At 44.2% G+C, this 17,173-nt stretch overlaps 1 protein-coding gene across 6 annotated transcripts in view; it reads left to right on the top strand.

Annotated features, from left to right (window-relative positions):
* The window catches only part of BANP (BTG3 associated nuclear protein), a 115,989-nt gene extending 99,022 nt beyond the window's left edge, over positions 1 to 16,967 (top strand). For 5 of the 6 annotated variants that reach the window (XM_072346739.1, XM_072346736.1, XM_072346735.1 and 2 more), the window contains 2 exons: positions 12,956 to 13,099; positions 16,106 to 16,967. In XM_072346739.1, the coding sequence (XP_072202840.1) occupies positions 12,956 to 13,099; positions 16,106 to 16,177 (216 nt within the window). In that variant the 3' untranslated portion in view covers positions 16,178 to 16,967. The remainder of the gene's footprint in view (positions 1 to 12,955; positions 13,100 to 16,105) is intronic. The other variant, XM_072346738.1, reaches the window with a different exon arrangement.
* The last annotated feature ends 206 nt before the right edge of the window (positions 16,968 to 17,173 follow it).

The raw sequence follows: 17,173 nt of genomic DNA, 5'->3' as shown, positions 1-17,173 counted from the left end.
CAGTTGGTTGTTTTATTTCAGTGAGCACTCTAACGTATAGCTTTGTTCATCACTTTAAAATAAAAGGGAGCGTGCAGCCTCAGCTGTGGGTTTGTACACAACAGCATCACACGTTGTCCAGGAAAAGCAGCAGTGCTTCTCTGTTCCCGTAGGTAGCTACTGTGTTTTGCTCTCTTCTTCTTAAACACCCCAAAAAAGTCCAAAGGGAATTGTATAACAGAACTGCTTTCCTGTGCCCTGATACATTAGAAATTCCTTTATGAATGTCAGCGACTGTGGCTATGCTTTCTCTGTAATGAGATCTGTAATGGTTTAAAGACGTGCATCGATCTGTATGGAGCTTGCTCGTGCTCTCAAAGGAGCTCTTTGTGCATAAAACACGTAATAGGTCTAAGACTGACCTGTGTGGCTCTCTGGAAAGACCACAGTAAATGTCACCAGCCATTTAGTTCACAAAGACAGCGCATTTTTACAGTGGTAGAAATGACCACTGTAGCAAATCTTGACTTTAGTAAAGAAATATCAAAGGTTGTCAAATGTTCAAACAAGTGCTTCATTTGTGAGCGTTGCCATTGGGGAGCTCATTTTTCTTTGAGTTGCCTCTTGTCGTTTTGGAGACGTGTTCATGCAGTATTCAGCAAGAAGTCTGGTGTGGACCCATGACCAGCAGTGGAACAGCTCATTAGCCAGAGCAGTGCTGATGTTTGCCACAGCTGTTCAGGAGATACGGGATTCCACAGGGGAAGAACAGTTGAAAAAGCTGAAAACGAGCTGCATCTCGAAGGGGCACAGCAAAGGAGCGTGTCTGTTTTGGAGTGGTGAACACCACGGCTCAATTTGTTGTCCTGTTCAGGTTTGCTCCCTGGCGGGTAGAGAAGCAAAGTGTTGAATTGCTGAGCCCTAATAATATAAATCTGGGGGCTGGGGAAACTCATCCTTGGATGATGCAGGAATTCTCCTCTCTGCATTACCAGGGAAAGGAACTTGAGCACTGAGCAAGATTTCATACTTACCTTCTCGTTATTTCCAGCTGTGCCTGCCCACTTGGGCAATTAACTTAACCCCCTGGCCAGCTGTGTATGGGAAGTGTCATCACTACAGAAACAGCCAGGAGCTGAAGATTAAATTATTCCCAAAACATAAAGCCTCAAACCTATGGGGAAAGTTTACCTGTTCACCACGATCCTATCTGCCACCACCTGAACTTTAATATGTAGTTATTAACTCTTATTTCTGTCTTATAGCACTGGCTCCTCAAAGCCTGTGATGTGCAGTGGTTTATAAATTGTCATAAATGCTAAGATGGATAATTAGGATTTATTATTTATTTTTAATCTGATTGTGCTTGAATGGAGAAAACATTTTTTAACGCCATCTTTTTTCAGGGCCATTTTGTTGCTTATCTCCCGTGTGGATAATTTACTATATAACGGGCTTCTTTGTGCTTTGGGTGATCTGATTTCGACATCAGACTTGTGGGAAAATGCAACAGGTACATCGGCAGGTAAATAAATACGTGAAGTATCAGAGGGAATAGTTTGCAAGCTGTAAATTTTCTGCACCCCTGGGGGGGTCCGTTTTACCCCTCTATTTTTTTCCTATGCTTTTATCTTCTTCTTGCTATGGCAAATACTAAAGCAGCATTTGCTGTCTCCTTCTCCTTGAGCCCCATTTCCTCCCTTCCTTCTAAAGGCACGGATTTAGTGGAGGTCATGGGGTGGCTTTGTGGTATTCAATGTGCAGTCTTTGCACCTTGACCGTTGTGATGACAGCAAGATACAAAAAGGTTTTTGAAGAGGGAAATATTGGTGCCCAGGAGGAGATTTGCTCCTAGGAATGCCGTATAAGAGGAAGCATTTCCAGAATTCCCCAATTAGTGGTGAGTTTATGGTTCGAGTCCCAGCCGCAGCAATGCAGTGCAGGTAGGCTGATGGGTTGATACAGGTCTGCTGTTCTAACATCATGTTTTGTTTGTCTAATAGACAGGGTTGTTTTTTTTTATTAGGAAAACAGAAAAAACAGAAGTTTTCTGTAGAAGATACAAAAAAAAAATGCATTTGTAGAGTACATGCTGTATGGAATCCTTGTATTTAAAACAACTTGGCGTTCTGTGCTCCCAGGACAGTCTCAGGAGCCACGTGAGGGCTGCAAATCTGGTTTGTAAATACCGTAATTTGTATCGAGACCAGATTTGATCAAGTCCAAATGTTTCTTTCTAAAAGGCTGGATTCTCTTTAAGCCTTTCTTCTCCTTCCCGAGAACAGCCGGCCGTACAGCATCAGGCTCTGATGGTGGGGTGCAAAGTTACTGTGCAAACTAAAATCTGATAACCCCAGTCAAATAATTCTTGCATTAATGGACTGGAGGAAGGAATCACGGTCACAGACGCCTCTTTCAACTCCTTCAGTACCATTTTGCCAGTTGCTTTTAAAATAAGCATGCCGCGTTCCTTGCTTTGCGCTCACCTATTAGCAGCCTTCAGGAGAACATTATCGGGTTGTCGCTTTTATTGCTGCCCTGGCTTTTGAGTTACGTTTTGGCCGTTGGAGTTGCCAAAAGAAGATGCTTTTCCTATGTGAGAGCGTTCTGTAGGCTCAGTGCTCTTTGTGCAGCAGTTTTCTCCGTGCACTCTGGGTATGTTTAGTTTCCTAAGAGTGAAAATGTTGTTAGCAGGCATCGCGCTTCCCACGGGCTGCAGAAAGAGGAGAGTTTCATGCTGGTCAGGGAAAAGATTGTCAACAGCCCGGGGAACATTCCTGCACCACACCAGTGCTACGCTCTTTGATAATTCCTTTCTGATGTTATGAGAAAACCACATTTTAAATGTCTGCGCTTTAAAAAGTTGCCTTTTCATTGTAAAAATAATAATAATTTAAAAAAAAAAAAAGAGTAATTTTAACCTTTTATAAGCACGATTTTATGCTGCTCGGGTGAGGTTTGGTTCCAGACTCCAGTTGTGTGGCCACACATGCACAGTGCCTGGTTGGGGTGTGATTTCCCCTTCCTCTCCCCCCTCTGCCGATAGAAGCTTTTCAGTATGTGGGTAGAACGTTAGTCGAGTTGAACTTAATGCATACATGTATTACTGAACAAAAAAAATGTGCTTCTAGCATTGATTTTAGGTTATATGCTAGTTTTACATTATCCCAGCTGGGTATTAAACTGAGTTACAGAACTGGCAGTATGCTGGGGAAGGCCAGATGTGTGCTCTAAGAAAACAATAGTTATGGGTTCAGAGCTTTCATTGAAGTCTGCTTCAAATTCACGCTCCGGATTCCTCTCCCTTTTCTCACTAAAAATGAGAGATTAAAAAAAGAAAATAAAATGGAGAGTTGTTCCAAAAGGTGTCGTAAAAAAAATGCGGTCATGATGATGATAGGAAAGTTTAACATGTATGCAAATGCTCCCTGCGTATCCCTTCGGAGAGGAGAGGCCTTTGGCTGGCCTGCAGGCTCAGCCGGTAGCAAAACGCATCGCCGTGTGCGAGAACCTGAGCTCGGTTCAACTGCGGAGAGGTGGAATGGGAGCCCTGCAGTGCAGCGGTGGGGGATTGGGAGCCTGTGCATCAGTGGGCTGTCTCCATCATCACATCCCATAGTAAGCGGCTGCCGTGGGTCGCAGCAAAGTGGAAAACAAACGCGAGCGGTGAACGAATGGGTAAATAAATGACAGAGAGCACAGATAAGAGCACTGAGCTTTGGAGGAGTCCCGAGGCTGTTCTTCAGGGGTGAAATTGCCCTGACAACAGACATATGGTCGAAGTTCAATCCGCGAGGGAAAACAGGCACTCAACTACTGTGCCAATTGTTTTCCACCCCAAAACAGAGAGATTTTAATGATTTATAGCGGAACAGCGTGTACATGTTACCTAATGCGCTCAGAATGACTTGATAGAGTTTTCTAAGCGGTGCAGGAAGGGAAGTGGATAAACAATCCCTTCTTCTTCGTTCAGAATTGAAACAGACGAGCTTTGGTTATCAGCTGCAGTGCTTTTTGCTTTGAAAATGCTTTCCTGTGCATCACAGGGTGTCACAATGGAGGTTAATGCATGCAAACCAAGGCTGCAATTTGGAAATCACTGCCAGGAAAGGGATGTTATTTGTGTTCTCGACCTGCAATTCCCGTTCTGAACACTTCCTGCAGCTCCTGAAGGTCAGCTTATTGACCCCAACCTGAGAGAAATAAACTAAGGAGGAAATCAGTAACCAAGAACTAATAGCAAAATTGGGCAAGTGTAATCTGCGTGGCCATAATACGTAGTGTGCCAAACTGATGCTCTGTTCTCATTTTATGGCTCTAGAGTAGAAAAAGCCTATTTTCATCACTGCAAATGCTGGTGTGAAGGAAGCAGCAGTTCCCAAGTGCTTCTCCAAGGCAGTGCTAGGGTTTGTCTGCATGGTGCTCTGACTGAAGGGAAAGCACGTGTGAGGTTCCATTGCTGAGCAGAGCGCTGATGGAGCAGCTGAGCAGAAAAGATGAGGTTTCACGGCAGCATTTATAACTGATCTCTTATCAGTGAGCTTTGATGGAAATCAGAGGAGGGAGATTTGTGTTAGTCTGACAGATTAAATTTGTGGAAGAGATGACAGTTTTAAACACGGCAGCGCGTCGAAGTGAGAGCACCTACTTTAATAAAAGAAATCAATCATTTTTCTTTCCTCGTGGCTTTGGAGCTCAATTGTCTGCGAGTCTTTCTGATGTGAAACATAAGGGTTTTTTTAATAAGTGGAACTCGGTACGGAGCTTAAAGCTGCATTACAGCTGCTTTTGGTTTTGGTCATCGCCGGAGCAAACTGAGCTGTTTGCAGTCACGCTGTCCTTTTTCATGCTTGAATTTAAGCAATGTAGGTAAAGTTCATGTTAGCTTGGATTCTCTTTACGTGAATTTAACTGTTAAATAAAGCCAAGGATGGAGCTGTGGGGTATGTCGAAGTATTTTGAAATACTTTGTATTTCAATCCATTCATTCTTGTCATCCTTCTCTTTTTAAAATACCTGGAACCATGACTTGCCTGGAACTGACATGATCACAATGGCAGATGTTTCCATGGAATGCTTACCTCTGGGGCCATGGGATGGAGACTGAGCTCTTGTGTTGTGTGCCCCATAGAAGCCACCCTCCTCCTACCATCCATCAGCTTCCCTCTGCGCTCATCCTGCTGTAATTGGCATTCAAAACAAAAGCTAGTGACCACTTCATAAGACACTTGTTACTTACTAACATGCTCGATACCAACCAAGGAAATAGTTGCAGTGCTATGAACTGTATGTCTGTCTCCTTCTCATGGTGTCAATGTCTCTGACCTGCAGTTCTGGAGTTTATACTGCCTGTGCAAATCCCAGTGGAACTCCTCAGCTGTTTGTGTTCAAACCATGTGGTGGAGAAGTAATACCTGAGCCAACTAACACAGGCCTGTATCTCTATCTGTGCCCATCAAAGAAGCATCTTCCTTAGGTTTCCTGGCTTCCTTGGGCTTGCTGGTAGAAAAAAGGAGAATGTTTGAACCTGCTGTTGACTTCTATTAACCTGTTCCAGTGCATCACCACCCCTCATTGCAGCACTGCAGATTTGCAGTTCCCCTACCCATAAAATAGGCTCACACCATTGTCACATGTGCTTTCCCCCCCACCCTTATTTCTCCCTTGTAATAGCAGCACTGAGCGTACGGTGGGAGCAGTGTTTTGTTACCCGAGCAACAAGCACTAAACTTTCACATCTTATATTGTTCACATTAAAAACAACCAAAATTCACTGCTAGCTGCAATGTAAACACTTGCAGCTCCCCTCCATGCCTCTTCTTTGTGGAATCAAACTGAAATCACCGCTCTGAGTGGAAACCCATACTTTGTTTTAGGCATTTCAGAGCACAATAACAGATGTGTTTGATTCTGGTGGATCCTCGGTGATCTGGGTTTGGCTGCTTTCACTGCCGTGTTTACTGCTAGTCTCATTGCAGGGCACAGATCCTCTCGTCAGCACTAGCAGCATGAATTGCAGTTGGAAGTTATCTGTGAAAGGACTGGATGCTCTTTGTGCTGGAAGTGGCCGAAGACTTCAGCAGGATTCTGTAGTGTGTGTTTGTCTTAAAGCTGAGTGCTCCGGCATTTCTCTTGACCTTTTGTTGAAGCCTAACTCACCCTGGCGGGATCCACAGGACTGGAGAACGAGAGCAGCGGGGTGACATTTAAAACCGTATTTACATTTTTAGACTTGTCACACAAAAATGTAAAGGAAGGCAGCCCTGCAAGACGAAACTCTCCTCTCCCGCTTGGCTGTTATGTCACAACAAAAACTTTCCCACCATCCAGATGCTGCGTGAGTCACCGTTTATTTTTCACTGGGATAACCTCTATCGGTGCTGGTCAGTGGGAGTGAGTCTGGGTCACTCAGGGCTGACTCCTCTGCAGCTCATACACTCAGCAGCTCCAGCTTCAAGCCGTTCCTTTGACACTGTAGTATTTGTCTCTGTTCTATCCAAGCCATTTCTTAATAGCACTCAGTTCTGTGTTGACCAAATCCCAAAAACAACATTCGATTGGAAAAAAAAATCAACAACAATGCACCAACAAAACCCATTTAAGCCAAATGCTTCATTAGTATTTCTCGAAATAGTGAATTATGGTAGGGAGGTTTAATGCTCTGCTCTTAAAAATTCTTCCCTTTGGAAGCCGTTCCATCCATTTCATCGTATACACGTTGCTTAAGCTAGAGAGAGATCCAGAAAAGAGATGGAGGAACAGCAGCCTGAGCCTCACCTCTAGAGGAGAAGGAGAGCAAGAAATACTCAAGCTGCTTAGCTCAGGTACCCGCACACAAAACTCCCTTTTGTGTAACAGCTCCAGTGAGGCCGTGGGTTGTGATTTGGGAACGTCTGAGAAGAGCTGCTAGTTTAACCACAGGGTTGTTTGGGGAAATTTCCCTCAGCAGGCCATTTCCTGAGAGCATCTTTGTACAAAAGATGAGTCAGATGCACGGTGCAGATTTCCTTACAAGCCCTTTAATTTGATGCAGTCAATTTAGATGAGGTAATTCTTCTTTCCGTATCCAAGTAATTTTTACTGAAATTACATCTGCAGCTGATCTGCCAGCTAATTATAATCAAGGTTTGCACACATGCCAGTTTTGAAGTGCATTTTCAGTGAAGGCCTGTATTGTGTTTTGGTTTATTGAGCATAATTTTATGGGGCCTGAGATGCTTAAGCTGAATGCCTGCACCTTCACCCTTAGTTTAGGCAGGTTAGTGTAACCTGGGGGCAGCTTGTGAGCCCCTTGCTTTTTCCATACGTGTTATGCATTTGTAAATACTATATGTGCTGTGTACCTTATATCCAGGTATAATGGGTCAGACTACTTTGGTTGCATTGCCCTTTGGAAAGGGTTGGGGGGAGGGTGCCGGTGAGGGACGTGTCTGTTCTAAAAGAGAAACAAGAGAACGTGAACTGCCTGTGTTTATTAGGCTCCCTTATGTTTCTCCAGTTTATTGAACAAATCAGATGTGAACGCTTTCCAAACACCCCAGACAAGTCATTAGAGGGGAAAAAAACATACAGGGTAATGTTAATAAAGATCACGAACTCTTGCTGTGTTTTGCCTTCCAAATGTCAATCCAGCTCTGTGCACCTCAGTCCAGCTCTGTGCACCTCAGTCCAGCTCTGTGCATCTCACTCTCCTGTGCTCGGGGCCCATTGCAGCATTACTCCAGCAGCTCCAGCTCTCCTTAAACCATCGTGTTGGTGGCTTTATGGCATGCCCTGGATTTTCAGAGGCTGAGGTTTGTCCCTTGGGCTTGCAGAGCCCCACTTTCCTTGGGGCTCTCTGCAATGCAGCTTGCAGGCAGTGAGGTGCTGGGAAGGGGCTTCTGCTCTTTGGAGGCTGCAGATGGTTTAAATCTGCTAAGGCACGGCTTGCTGCCCCTTATTGAGCTCAATCCAACCACATTAACCAGAAAGGTGGACGATTTTTTGTCAAGTTTGTTCAACTAACCGCAATAACTGCAATTTGTGTTCTTGCATTTCCCTGGGATTTGTCCCGGCGCATTAAGGGAATCTCTGAGTAGACATTATGGAATAAAACCGTGCTGCTTGATAACGCTCCAAGTAAAAGCAGATGAGATGGTTTATTATTTGTCATGCGAGGAAACGGTGCCACTGATAAAAACGTACTCTGCAATTACTCTCCTCGTTTCTCCACACTTGGTAGACCCGAAATCAGTTTTGGTTTTCATGGGCTTTAGTTTGGGGGAATGTAAAGGAGGTGCTCTCAGTTATATGGCTCTGTAGGGGTGTAAGTTAATGAAGTTTTGACAGATTTAGGGTCACATTTTGCACGGTTCGATGCGGCGCGCTTAGAAATACACAGCAGGGAGAGTTCCTCTCTCCTGCAATGGTTCTATCTTGGACTTTTATATCTGCTGAATTTATTGTTGTATTGGCACGTTTTATGCAGGAAATAAATAGCAAATTAAGGTCCAGGGTGTCACTTGATCACTTAAAAGGAAGCTCTGTAGCAAACGATTGTCAGCAGTGTTAAATTTACTGGATATATTGCAAAAAGTGATTTGAAGCCTTCCCGTTTGTGTTTTCCCACAGATATCTTTGATTAATGCTATTTGGTTAACTATCACTATCATCATGCTATCATGAAAGTTGATAATGAATGATATGTAATGGCAGTGTAATTAAATGCCCACTGATGAAAGCAAAAGGTCATTTTTGCACTCTGATACGATTGACTCCACCTGCCTTTTAATTAAGCCAAATGCAAAGTAATGCATTGTGCTAAGAGCAAGTGCTGCAGGAGTCTTGCAAAGACTTGTACTTGCAAAGGTTTGGCGACTTGCTTGGAGCTGTGCTTGTTCTTTGAATGCATCAATGACGACAGCACAGGAGGGCAATAAAGCTATTGCTGTCTGCACACTTCTGTGCCCAAACTGTCCTTTCACCAATGTTTTAGCTGCAGCATTTCACAGAGCTTTCCATTTTCCTCTGCAAAACTCGCTTTGGATGTGCAGTTTTTGCTCAGGTGCTGTGCGTCAGTGTTGCAGCGTTCTCAGCTGCGAACCATCCATGAACAACCATCCTTTCGGTGAGTCAGTCCCGTTATTTAAAGAAACCTCATCTTTTATTGCATTCCTGCAGCAGGAATGGGAAGAAACAGTGGAAAAAACAAAGGCGTTGAAATCAGTGTGTCTCAGTTTTGGGCTTTTTATAGGTAGGCAAACATACATGCTTGCCTAGATTAATAAGAAAGGACACAACAACAGTAGCAAGAATGTGTTTGAGAAGGCTCAGTCCTTCAAGGAGCAGACTGAGGGATTTGGTTCTTTGCTAAACAACTCTTTGGTTATCCTGAGACAGTTACCTGGACTGGAAGGCTGGGGGATAGAGAATGACTTGGAAAAGATGGACCATTTCCTGTGATAAGTAAAATCAGCAGAGGATGTGATGATAGGAACTAAACCATGGTTGGAAATTGTGCTGGAGTAATTTTGGAAGAAACCAAAGGAAAATCTATTATGTTTTAATCTTTTTTTTTTTTTTTTCATTATTATTATTATTATTTCCTGCCCTGGCAGTTGAATGTTGAATGGAACTCTTAGTTATGGGCAAAAATGGAAAGGAGGAGAGCAGAGAAAAGAGCTGGTTTTCATTATTACTACTAATTTTATTATTACCACATTTTTCATGGCAAACTCACTGAAGACGGGGCCAAAAATAGAAATCTGGGACCTCCCAACTCAATGCTTTTATGTTTCCATCCATCGAGACTTTGAAAAGAGAAGGATAGAAAAACAACAGAGGGGGAAGGAAGCAAAAAGCACCCAACAGGAGGAAGGACAAGGTTGGGGTGAATGGGAGCACAGCTGGATGCTGCTGCAGGGCTCTGCAGGTCCCATCTGGCCCACGTGTTGCTGTAAGGAGGGGTGGGTGATGTCTATGGGCACAACATGCTTCAAGAGAATGGGAAGGGTGCATCCATCTCTCAGGTTGTTTTATCAGATCCATTGGCTCTTGAGCCTCATTGGAAGCGCTAAGGAAAGCAAATGTTTGGTCAGAGAGGCTGCGGTTCTGTGAGCGGGCGATGCCAGGAGTTCACACTTCATTATAAACAGCTGAGCAAAATACTTTTCCTTCTGGTATTTCTAGGATGGTTGAAAATCAAAACTAATAGAAAAACGCTTAGTGTTCTTTCGGAAGGAGTTAGGGAACATTTTCTTCTTCTGAGAGCTGCTGGGTACGGTGGAGGATGGGGCTCTCTGGTGCTTTGTAGTTGAGGTGGGTTGTACAGCAGGGTCACCACGCAGTGTTATCATCATTGAGATGGGAAGGTTGGGAAGATCAGGCCAGGCCACCAACAGTGCTTGAAGAGCACTTTGCATCTGCAAAGAGGGGTATGTAAGGGTGTTGTAAAGGCTCTCAGAGCTCATTGTCAAGGCAACACCTTGCACTGCCATCAAGCCGTAATAGATAGCCAAACATGCCTTTTTTCCAAACATTCCCCTGAATTATCAATATATATATATATATGTATATACTTTTTAAGGTCTGCTTGTTAATTTTAACAGTGGACTTCTGTAGGGTTGTTCTTAGCACTGATCTGAGCCCTCACCAACCCAAGTGAGTGTGAGTCAAACTCAGAGTCGGGTCCTGCTGGGTTATGTGCTGAGCAAGTGGAAGCTGCCTCCGGGCTGCTTGTTTGTGGGCGTCCAGAGCATGAATTAATCCCTTCTGTTAGAAGGAAAGTTTATTATTTTTCAGTTTAACCATATTCTGTTACCTGTTTTGGAGCAGCAAGGCAGGATGTTGGAGGAGCCCAGCGGAGCTGGGAAAAGAGGTTCATTTTCAGGGCAGACTGTTAATTTTTGTGGTACAAATCCATTATTTTAAGGTCAAGGGCAGGTAAGAATCACAACGTTGATGTGTTGGTCTGGGAGCCAAGTGAGCAGCCAAAGAAAAGCCATATCCTCGCACCTGCCCCTATTGCTGAGGTCTCTGTTCCACCACTCCTTCACTGCACTACATAAAGCTGGACTCATTAGGCATTTTCTGAACCAGGTATCCATCAGTAGCGCTGTTAGAGAGAACTAGAAAGGGTGACTTAGAATTGCTCAGGTTGGAAAAGAGCTTTAAAGATCATCAAATCCAACCACTTCGAACTCTGCAGCATAACAAACTTCTAAGCCTGTTTTTAAGACTGAAATAACAGAAAGAGGGTGGTGATGCACTGGAACAGGTTGCCCAAGGAGGCTGTGGATGCCCCATCCCTGCAAGGCCAGGCTGGATGTGGCTCTGGGCAGCCTGGGCTGCTGGTTGGTGACCCTGCACACAGCAGGGGGTTGGAACTGGATGAGCACTGTGGGCCTTTGCAACCCAGGCTATTATAGAATTCTATGATTCTAAGCTCTTCTGAAGTGCACTGCAAGGGGTGCTGTTGGGAGCACATCCTAAGACAGGGGAGCTGGTGCTGTTAGCAGCTGTAGGCTTCTTTGCTGTCAAAGCAGTTTGCGTGCAAGAAAGGGGCTGGTTTGGTTGCTTGCAGTCGTCCTGAAGTTTGTGCTTTGGAAGTTAATGAGACAAGATACATTTAAGAGCTGCGGATAATCAATAGGACAGACTGCCATGTAGTTCTGACAGGGCGTATCATGTCGTTCCAAAGTAAATAGTGCAGGACAAGAGGCTTTTGCTTGCTCCTGTAAAAACAGAACGCAGCATCCTTTTGCAGCTCAGTGCTGACCGTATCTCGGAACACCCAAGATCCCCATAAAACCCTGCCAACACCCCAAAGGTCCTTCCTAGGGGTCACCTCTTGGCCTCCCACACTCCCCAGGGACGGGCTGTGCTGCCCACTCCTTCACGGCCACCCACCCTCCCATCAGCTGGGAAATCATACTTGGGTAAGGGAAGCTTTTGTTCAGAATGTTATTTTTGCTCTCGGTTCTCTTTCCTCTGTTTGAAAGGCATCTTTTGAGCGCTGTGGTTCAAATACCAGAGGTAGTTAAAAACAAAACAGCACTCACAGCATATAGAAACCAAAACGGAATTTGTGTATTTTGGCTGCATTTTGAAATGAGATCGGGGGACTTGCTGTTGTTCACATATGTATATTTCATTCTGATTTGTGTTTAAGTAGTAAATTACAGTCGCTCTCGTCGCAGGGATGCATTTAAGCAAGTGATTTTGGGTGAAGCATCTGCTCTTTTGTTGCTCCTTGGCTAACGGGGGACCCAGCCTCAACCAGTCAACATGCAGATGTGTAGAGTCAGTGGCTGCGAGCATTAATTAGCGGTAATTTGTAAATCTACACCTTCGTGTACAATGGGAAGATAAACATTGCTGCAACAAATTGTCCAAAGTTGAATGTGTTTGGCTGTGAGAATAAGTATCTTGGCTCCGTCTCTCTATTTATATAACAGTGAACACATTAGCTGGGGGATGGCTGTGTGCTATTGACATTACAGCAGCGCAGACTGCTCCGTCTGTCCCACTTACCCTTTGCAATAATCATTAGCAGAATTATGAATCCTTCATCAATTATCTTTTGCAGCGCTTAGGGAGGTGTCATTTATCACGAGGGCGGTAACAACCCACTCCTTAGGAAAGCCACTATCTCTCGTTGGAAGCAGTTGGCCAAAAAAACCTCTTTTGAAATGTTTCCCAGCTACAGGAGCGCAATATTTCCATGCAAGGAGACAGCAGCAAGCAAGCAAAACTGAACAAGTTCCTTTTTTCTCCCAGCAAACCTGGCTTCTACCCTCTGATTTTCAACCTGAAGGTGCGAGGATGCTAGAAGTGAACTCAATGTCTGCCTTTTGTTTCCCCCTCTTTTGTACTGATACACAAGTTTTCTCAATGTTGAATCATGTTTGGTTGTTGCATCTGTTTTCAGGTCGATGTTTCCTAATGCATTCTTGGCTGTGCCTGTTCACAAGCTCTTTTTCCTTTGCTCTGCTTGCAGGTGTTGCAGGGTGCTCAGCTGATAGCTGTTGCATCTGCCGAGCCTGCATCAGGAGGAGTTGATGGATCCCCACTGCAAGGCAGCGATATCCAAGTCCAGTATGTGCAGCTCACACCTGTGACAGACCACTCTGCAACCAGTCAAGTATGCCTGCATATATGTGTAGAGATATTTGTATATATATATATATGCCATATATGCCAAATTATTAAGATAATTTTCTTAAAGGTAAATAGTGGTTATTGACTATTCCTTCTTTGGCGTTGTTGCTCAGTGCCCCCAGAGAACAGTTATTTTGGTCACCATTGTTTTTCTGCATCCTTGAGGGCTGAGAGCCATTTTTACAGGACGTGGAGGAAAAAACTGGCTTGGAAACTATCCAAAAAGTGTTTTTCAGCCTGAGGTTTCTCTTAAAAAGGTTATTCATTTTCTGACAGAAGTTTTCCAGTTATTTTGATCCACAGCCTGGATTTCCCACGGGAGCTGCAATGTATGCAATTGTAAGTGAACGCTTGATGGGCTCAGTTAAGGTGGAGGAGGTGTGTTTTATTTCTTTCCTTGGTCAGTTTGAAGAGTCACGTAGCTGAGGCTGGGACCAGCCCAAAGCCATGCCTGGTGGCAGTGCAGGCATACAAAAGAAGCAGCTGTCACATTTTCCTGAAGGTGATTACATGTTGTTCCATGAACCCAACTGGAGTTGGCTCCTTTCCTAGAGAATGCCTACTGCTTGTGAGAGACGTATTGGCTTACCAGCCAGGTTATAATGTTATCCTCAGCAACCAATCTTAAAAGGGAATCTTGTCACGTAGATACCCAGTTTTGCAGAGAGTTCAGACCTGGCTGCAAACATTTGGATGTTGGGTCTCTTGAGCTGCACAAGAAATGGAGGAAGTCGTGTTCCTTCCCTCTGTACTTTCAGGCCTCCCCAGTCATCGATTCACAGTCACTTGTAATAGCATGCTGGACGAGAGCATTGCTGATGGATCATGCCTTGCTTCTTGAAGCTGTGCAGTACCAAGAGTACTGCTGGTCCCATGCAACTAATAGGCATATAGGTATCGGATAGCAAGAGGTGTTTCTCTCCTGCCATGCTGCTGTCCTCACTCCACGCCTTGGAGATCTCAAATCCAGCACCCACAGGCTGGGGCTGTTCCTGGAGGCTGCGCTCCCCCCTTGGCTCCCACCTCCCATGGTAGGAGGCTGTGGTTATAAACATCAGCATCCGTCTCCCACACGACTGGCAGCCACCAGAGGAGCTACTTTTCTCTTCAGGGACACTTTGCACCGTGTTAGGTTTTAATATTGTGGTTAACCACAGATTTATACAGAGCTGAAGAGAAACAGAAAAGGAATGCGAAATAAGAAAAGTATGAAAGGAAAAACAGACTAAAAATAAGTTTGCCATAAATATTTCCTCGTTTTACACAAACTGGAAACCAAAGATCTGATAATGAATTGGAATTTGGCGTTGCACGGAGTTATGGGGGTAGCTGTAGCTTTCTTGGCTTAATATTGTGGAACAGTCCTAGAGGCTTAGAAAGGTCTTCATCAGAAGGAAGAGGTCACGGAGTTGTCTCTCACCAACAATTGTATCACATGGGCTTCTTTGCCAAGGTGCTGAGATGTCCTCAATGACTTCGAATCCATTTATCAATCGAAGCTTTGTAAAGTGGAGTTAATTATCTGCTTGCGTTGGATGCTGTTCCCTGTGCAAATTCCATGCTCATAGCACCACAAGTGTGAATTCTGACTGCAAGGCTTCCTGTTCTTGAGAGCTGTGCCTGAAGGTGGCAGGGAGCTGTTTGCAATGAGTCCCTTCTCCGTCTGCAGCTGAAGCACACGGTGCTGCACACCTCAATTCAGTGCTCTCAGTGCAGTGCATGAGTTTGCATTTGCAAATCGGCTGTAGGCAGAAGTAAGAATCTCAAGTATTCCAGAAGGCTCTTAGTTCCCTTATGGCACAACTATAAACACGAGCCATTAATGTGCTAACATTCTTTTGCAGGCGATTTCAAACCTAAACTGTGCTTCTGTCCCCTTTGGGCAACCTTCTACGTTAGTCTGAACTTTGGGTAGATATTCAGCATTACCCTTCTGACTGTTATTTGGTAGTTACTTAAATTCCATTAAGTTTTCATCTACTGGGAGTGAAAACCTGCATCACTTGAAGACTTTCCTGCTAACAAATGAGGCAGTATGTTAGGATTATCCACTGCTTTGACACTCATCTATTGACAGTGATCTATTAACACCAATTTACCGAAGGTGTAAATAAGAGCTGAATTACCTCTAGAGCAGAATGTAGTGGTGTGCAATTACAGGCTGTAAATCAGAGAGGCGGAGAGAAAATCTCGCAGGCAAATCGTCGCATAGAAGCAGTGCTTTATGATTCTGAACCTCCCGTATTTTCATGTGAATAAATAATCTGTGGCCATACGGCAAACCCTAAAGGAGAGGAACGCAGGTTGAATTTCCACCCCTGCTTCTTTGTGGTTCATCGAACCTCAAACTCAGGCTTGAGAGCAAGGAAGGCATTGTCATAAAAGAAGAACTCCACGGAAACACTTCTGTATCCAGGACGTTACATAAAGCATCGATTAGATGAATTTATGGAGGGAAAATCCATGCAGGGCAGATCTCCGGAATCTGTGGGAGTGTGCAGGAAAATACCATTAAGCACTTACCCTTTCCTCAGAGTTTATCTGTGCTTGTGATATTGGCTGCTATCAGGGGAAGGATTATTGGGTGTGAGGGATTTTATCCAAGCCAGCACAGCTGTTCTGAAATGCTTCTCATTTTATGGCTTTAACGTGCTCCATAATCTGGTTTTCCGTACACTGGCTAACTTGGTCCAAACAGCCATTTGCTGCAGGATTACCCCTTCCCAGCACTGATAGTACTGACGTGGGGCAGCTCCATCTTCGATGAGACCTCTTTTAATTGCTTTAACGTTACATTCTTTCTGTTCTCCTGGCTGTTTTCAGTGCCTTCGTAAGCACCTTCTGTTTCAGCTCCATCATGGAGCTGATATTCATGCAGCTATTGCACTGGTGTAGAGAAGAACTTGGTATTAGCATGGTTTGCTCCTTTGGCTGTATCAGCGACAAACGTCTTCATATTGATTTCCTGATCTCACGTTTCCTTCTGCAGGGCACTGACACCCTCCAGTCAGCAATCCAACCAGAAATGCAGATAGAACACGGAGCCATCCAAATCCAATAAGGAAGCGGTGAAAAGCTGCTTGAGCTGAGATATCAGTGAGCCACGGTGGGAAATGAAGCCCTGCAGACGTCGTGTGCAGCCCCAGGAAGATGGACTGCTAGGCTGACAGTGGCTTCTGTGCACATAGCAGGTTTCTGACCACCCGTTTGTGCTCACCCAGAACAAACCAGAGCCATTTGCTGCAATTGGAGCTGCACTGCTGCGTCTGTTGAGAATATACCCCTCAGAAAAAGAAACAAACACGTGGCCTGCCCTTAGGTATATGTAAGGAGGAAAAAAGTCGGTGTGGAAAGAAATCCAATTAATCGAAACAGTGAGACTTAAATTCATCTTTCATCCCGTCGTTTCTTCTGTGAAATTACACCATTTGAATGTCCGCAAAATGTCTTAGGAGGCGGATTGCTGCTTTGCAATACCTGCTTTACCACGGATCGAAGATCAAGAGCTCAAATATTTTTCACCGTTCAGACAGCTTTTTTATTTGCAATGGTGTTTATAACAAAAAATGGAAAATATTAAAAAAAAAAGAAAAGAAAAATCCCATAACTGCAAGTATTAGCCTTTTGCTGGTGTTTTCTGTTCGGTGTAATGAAAAACGTATTTGCAGGAGACTAACAATTTTGTTTGTACTGTTGCTTAACTACTTTTCTAGGGGAAAATGCTTTTAAATGCTGTAATTATGCATTTCTAATGAAAAATAAATGTGTATTTATGAATAGCGCAGCTCTAAGTTGCTCTCTGCTGTAGGAACGAGTACAGTTGGACCAGGCTGTGCCATAGCAGTGTAGTTCTGGAGCATCCGAAGACAGATGCTATCAGGTGAGCTCTGCTGTCCACTGAGAAGTAAGATTAAGTCTGTAAGGAAGATATCGATCTTAGATAATGTTATTAACTAAATTTTCACTACAAGGAAAATGGAATAGTTAAGCTCTTGAGTCTGCAAATCCTATTTTGTGTCATCATGGAACCACAGAATGGCCTGGGTTGAAAATGACC

Source organism: Excalfactoria chinensis, chromosome 11 (genome assembly GCF_039878825.1).
Source record: "Excalfactoria chinensis isolate bCotChi1 chromosome 11, bCotChi1.hap2, whole genome shotgun sequence".
Lineage (NCBI taxonomy): Eukaryota > Metazoa > Chordata > Aves > Galliformes > Phasianidae > Excalfactoria > Excalfactoria chinensis.
The sequence above is the reverse complement of the archived record's forward strand: the minus strand, read 5'-3'. Positions and strand labels throughout refer to the sequence as shown.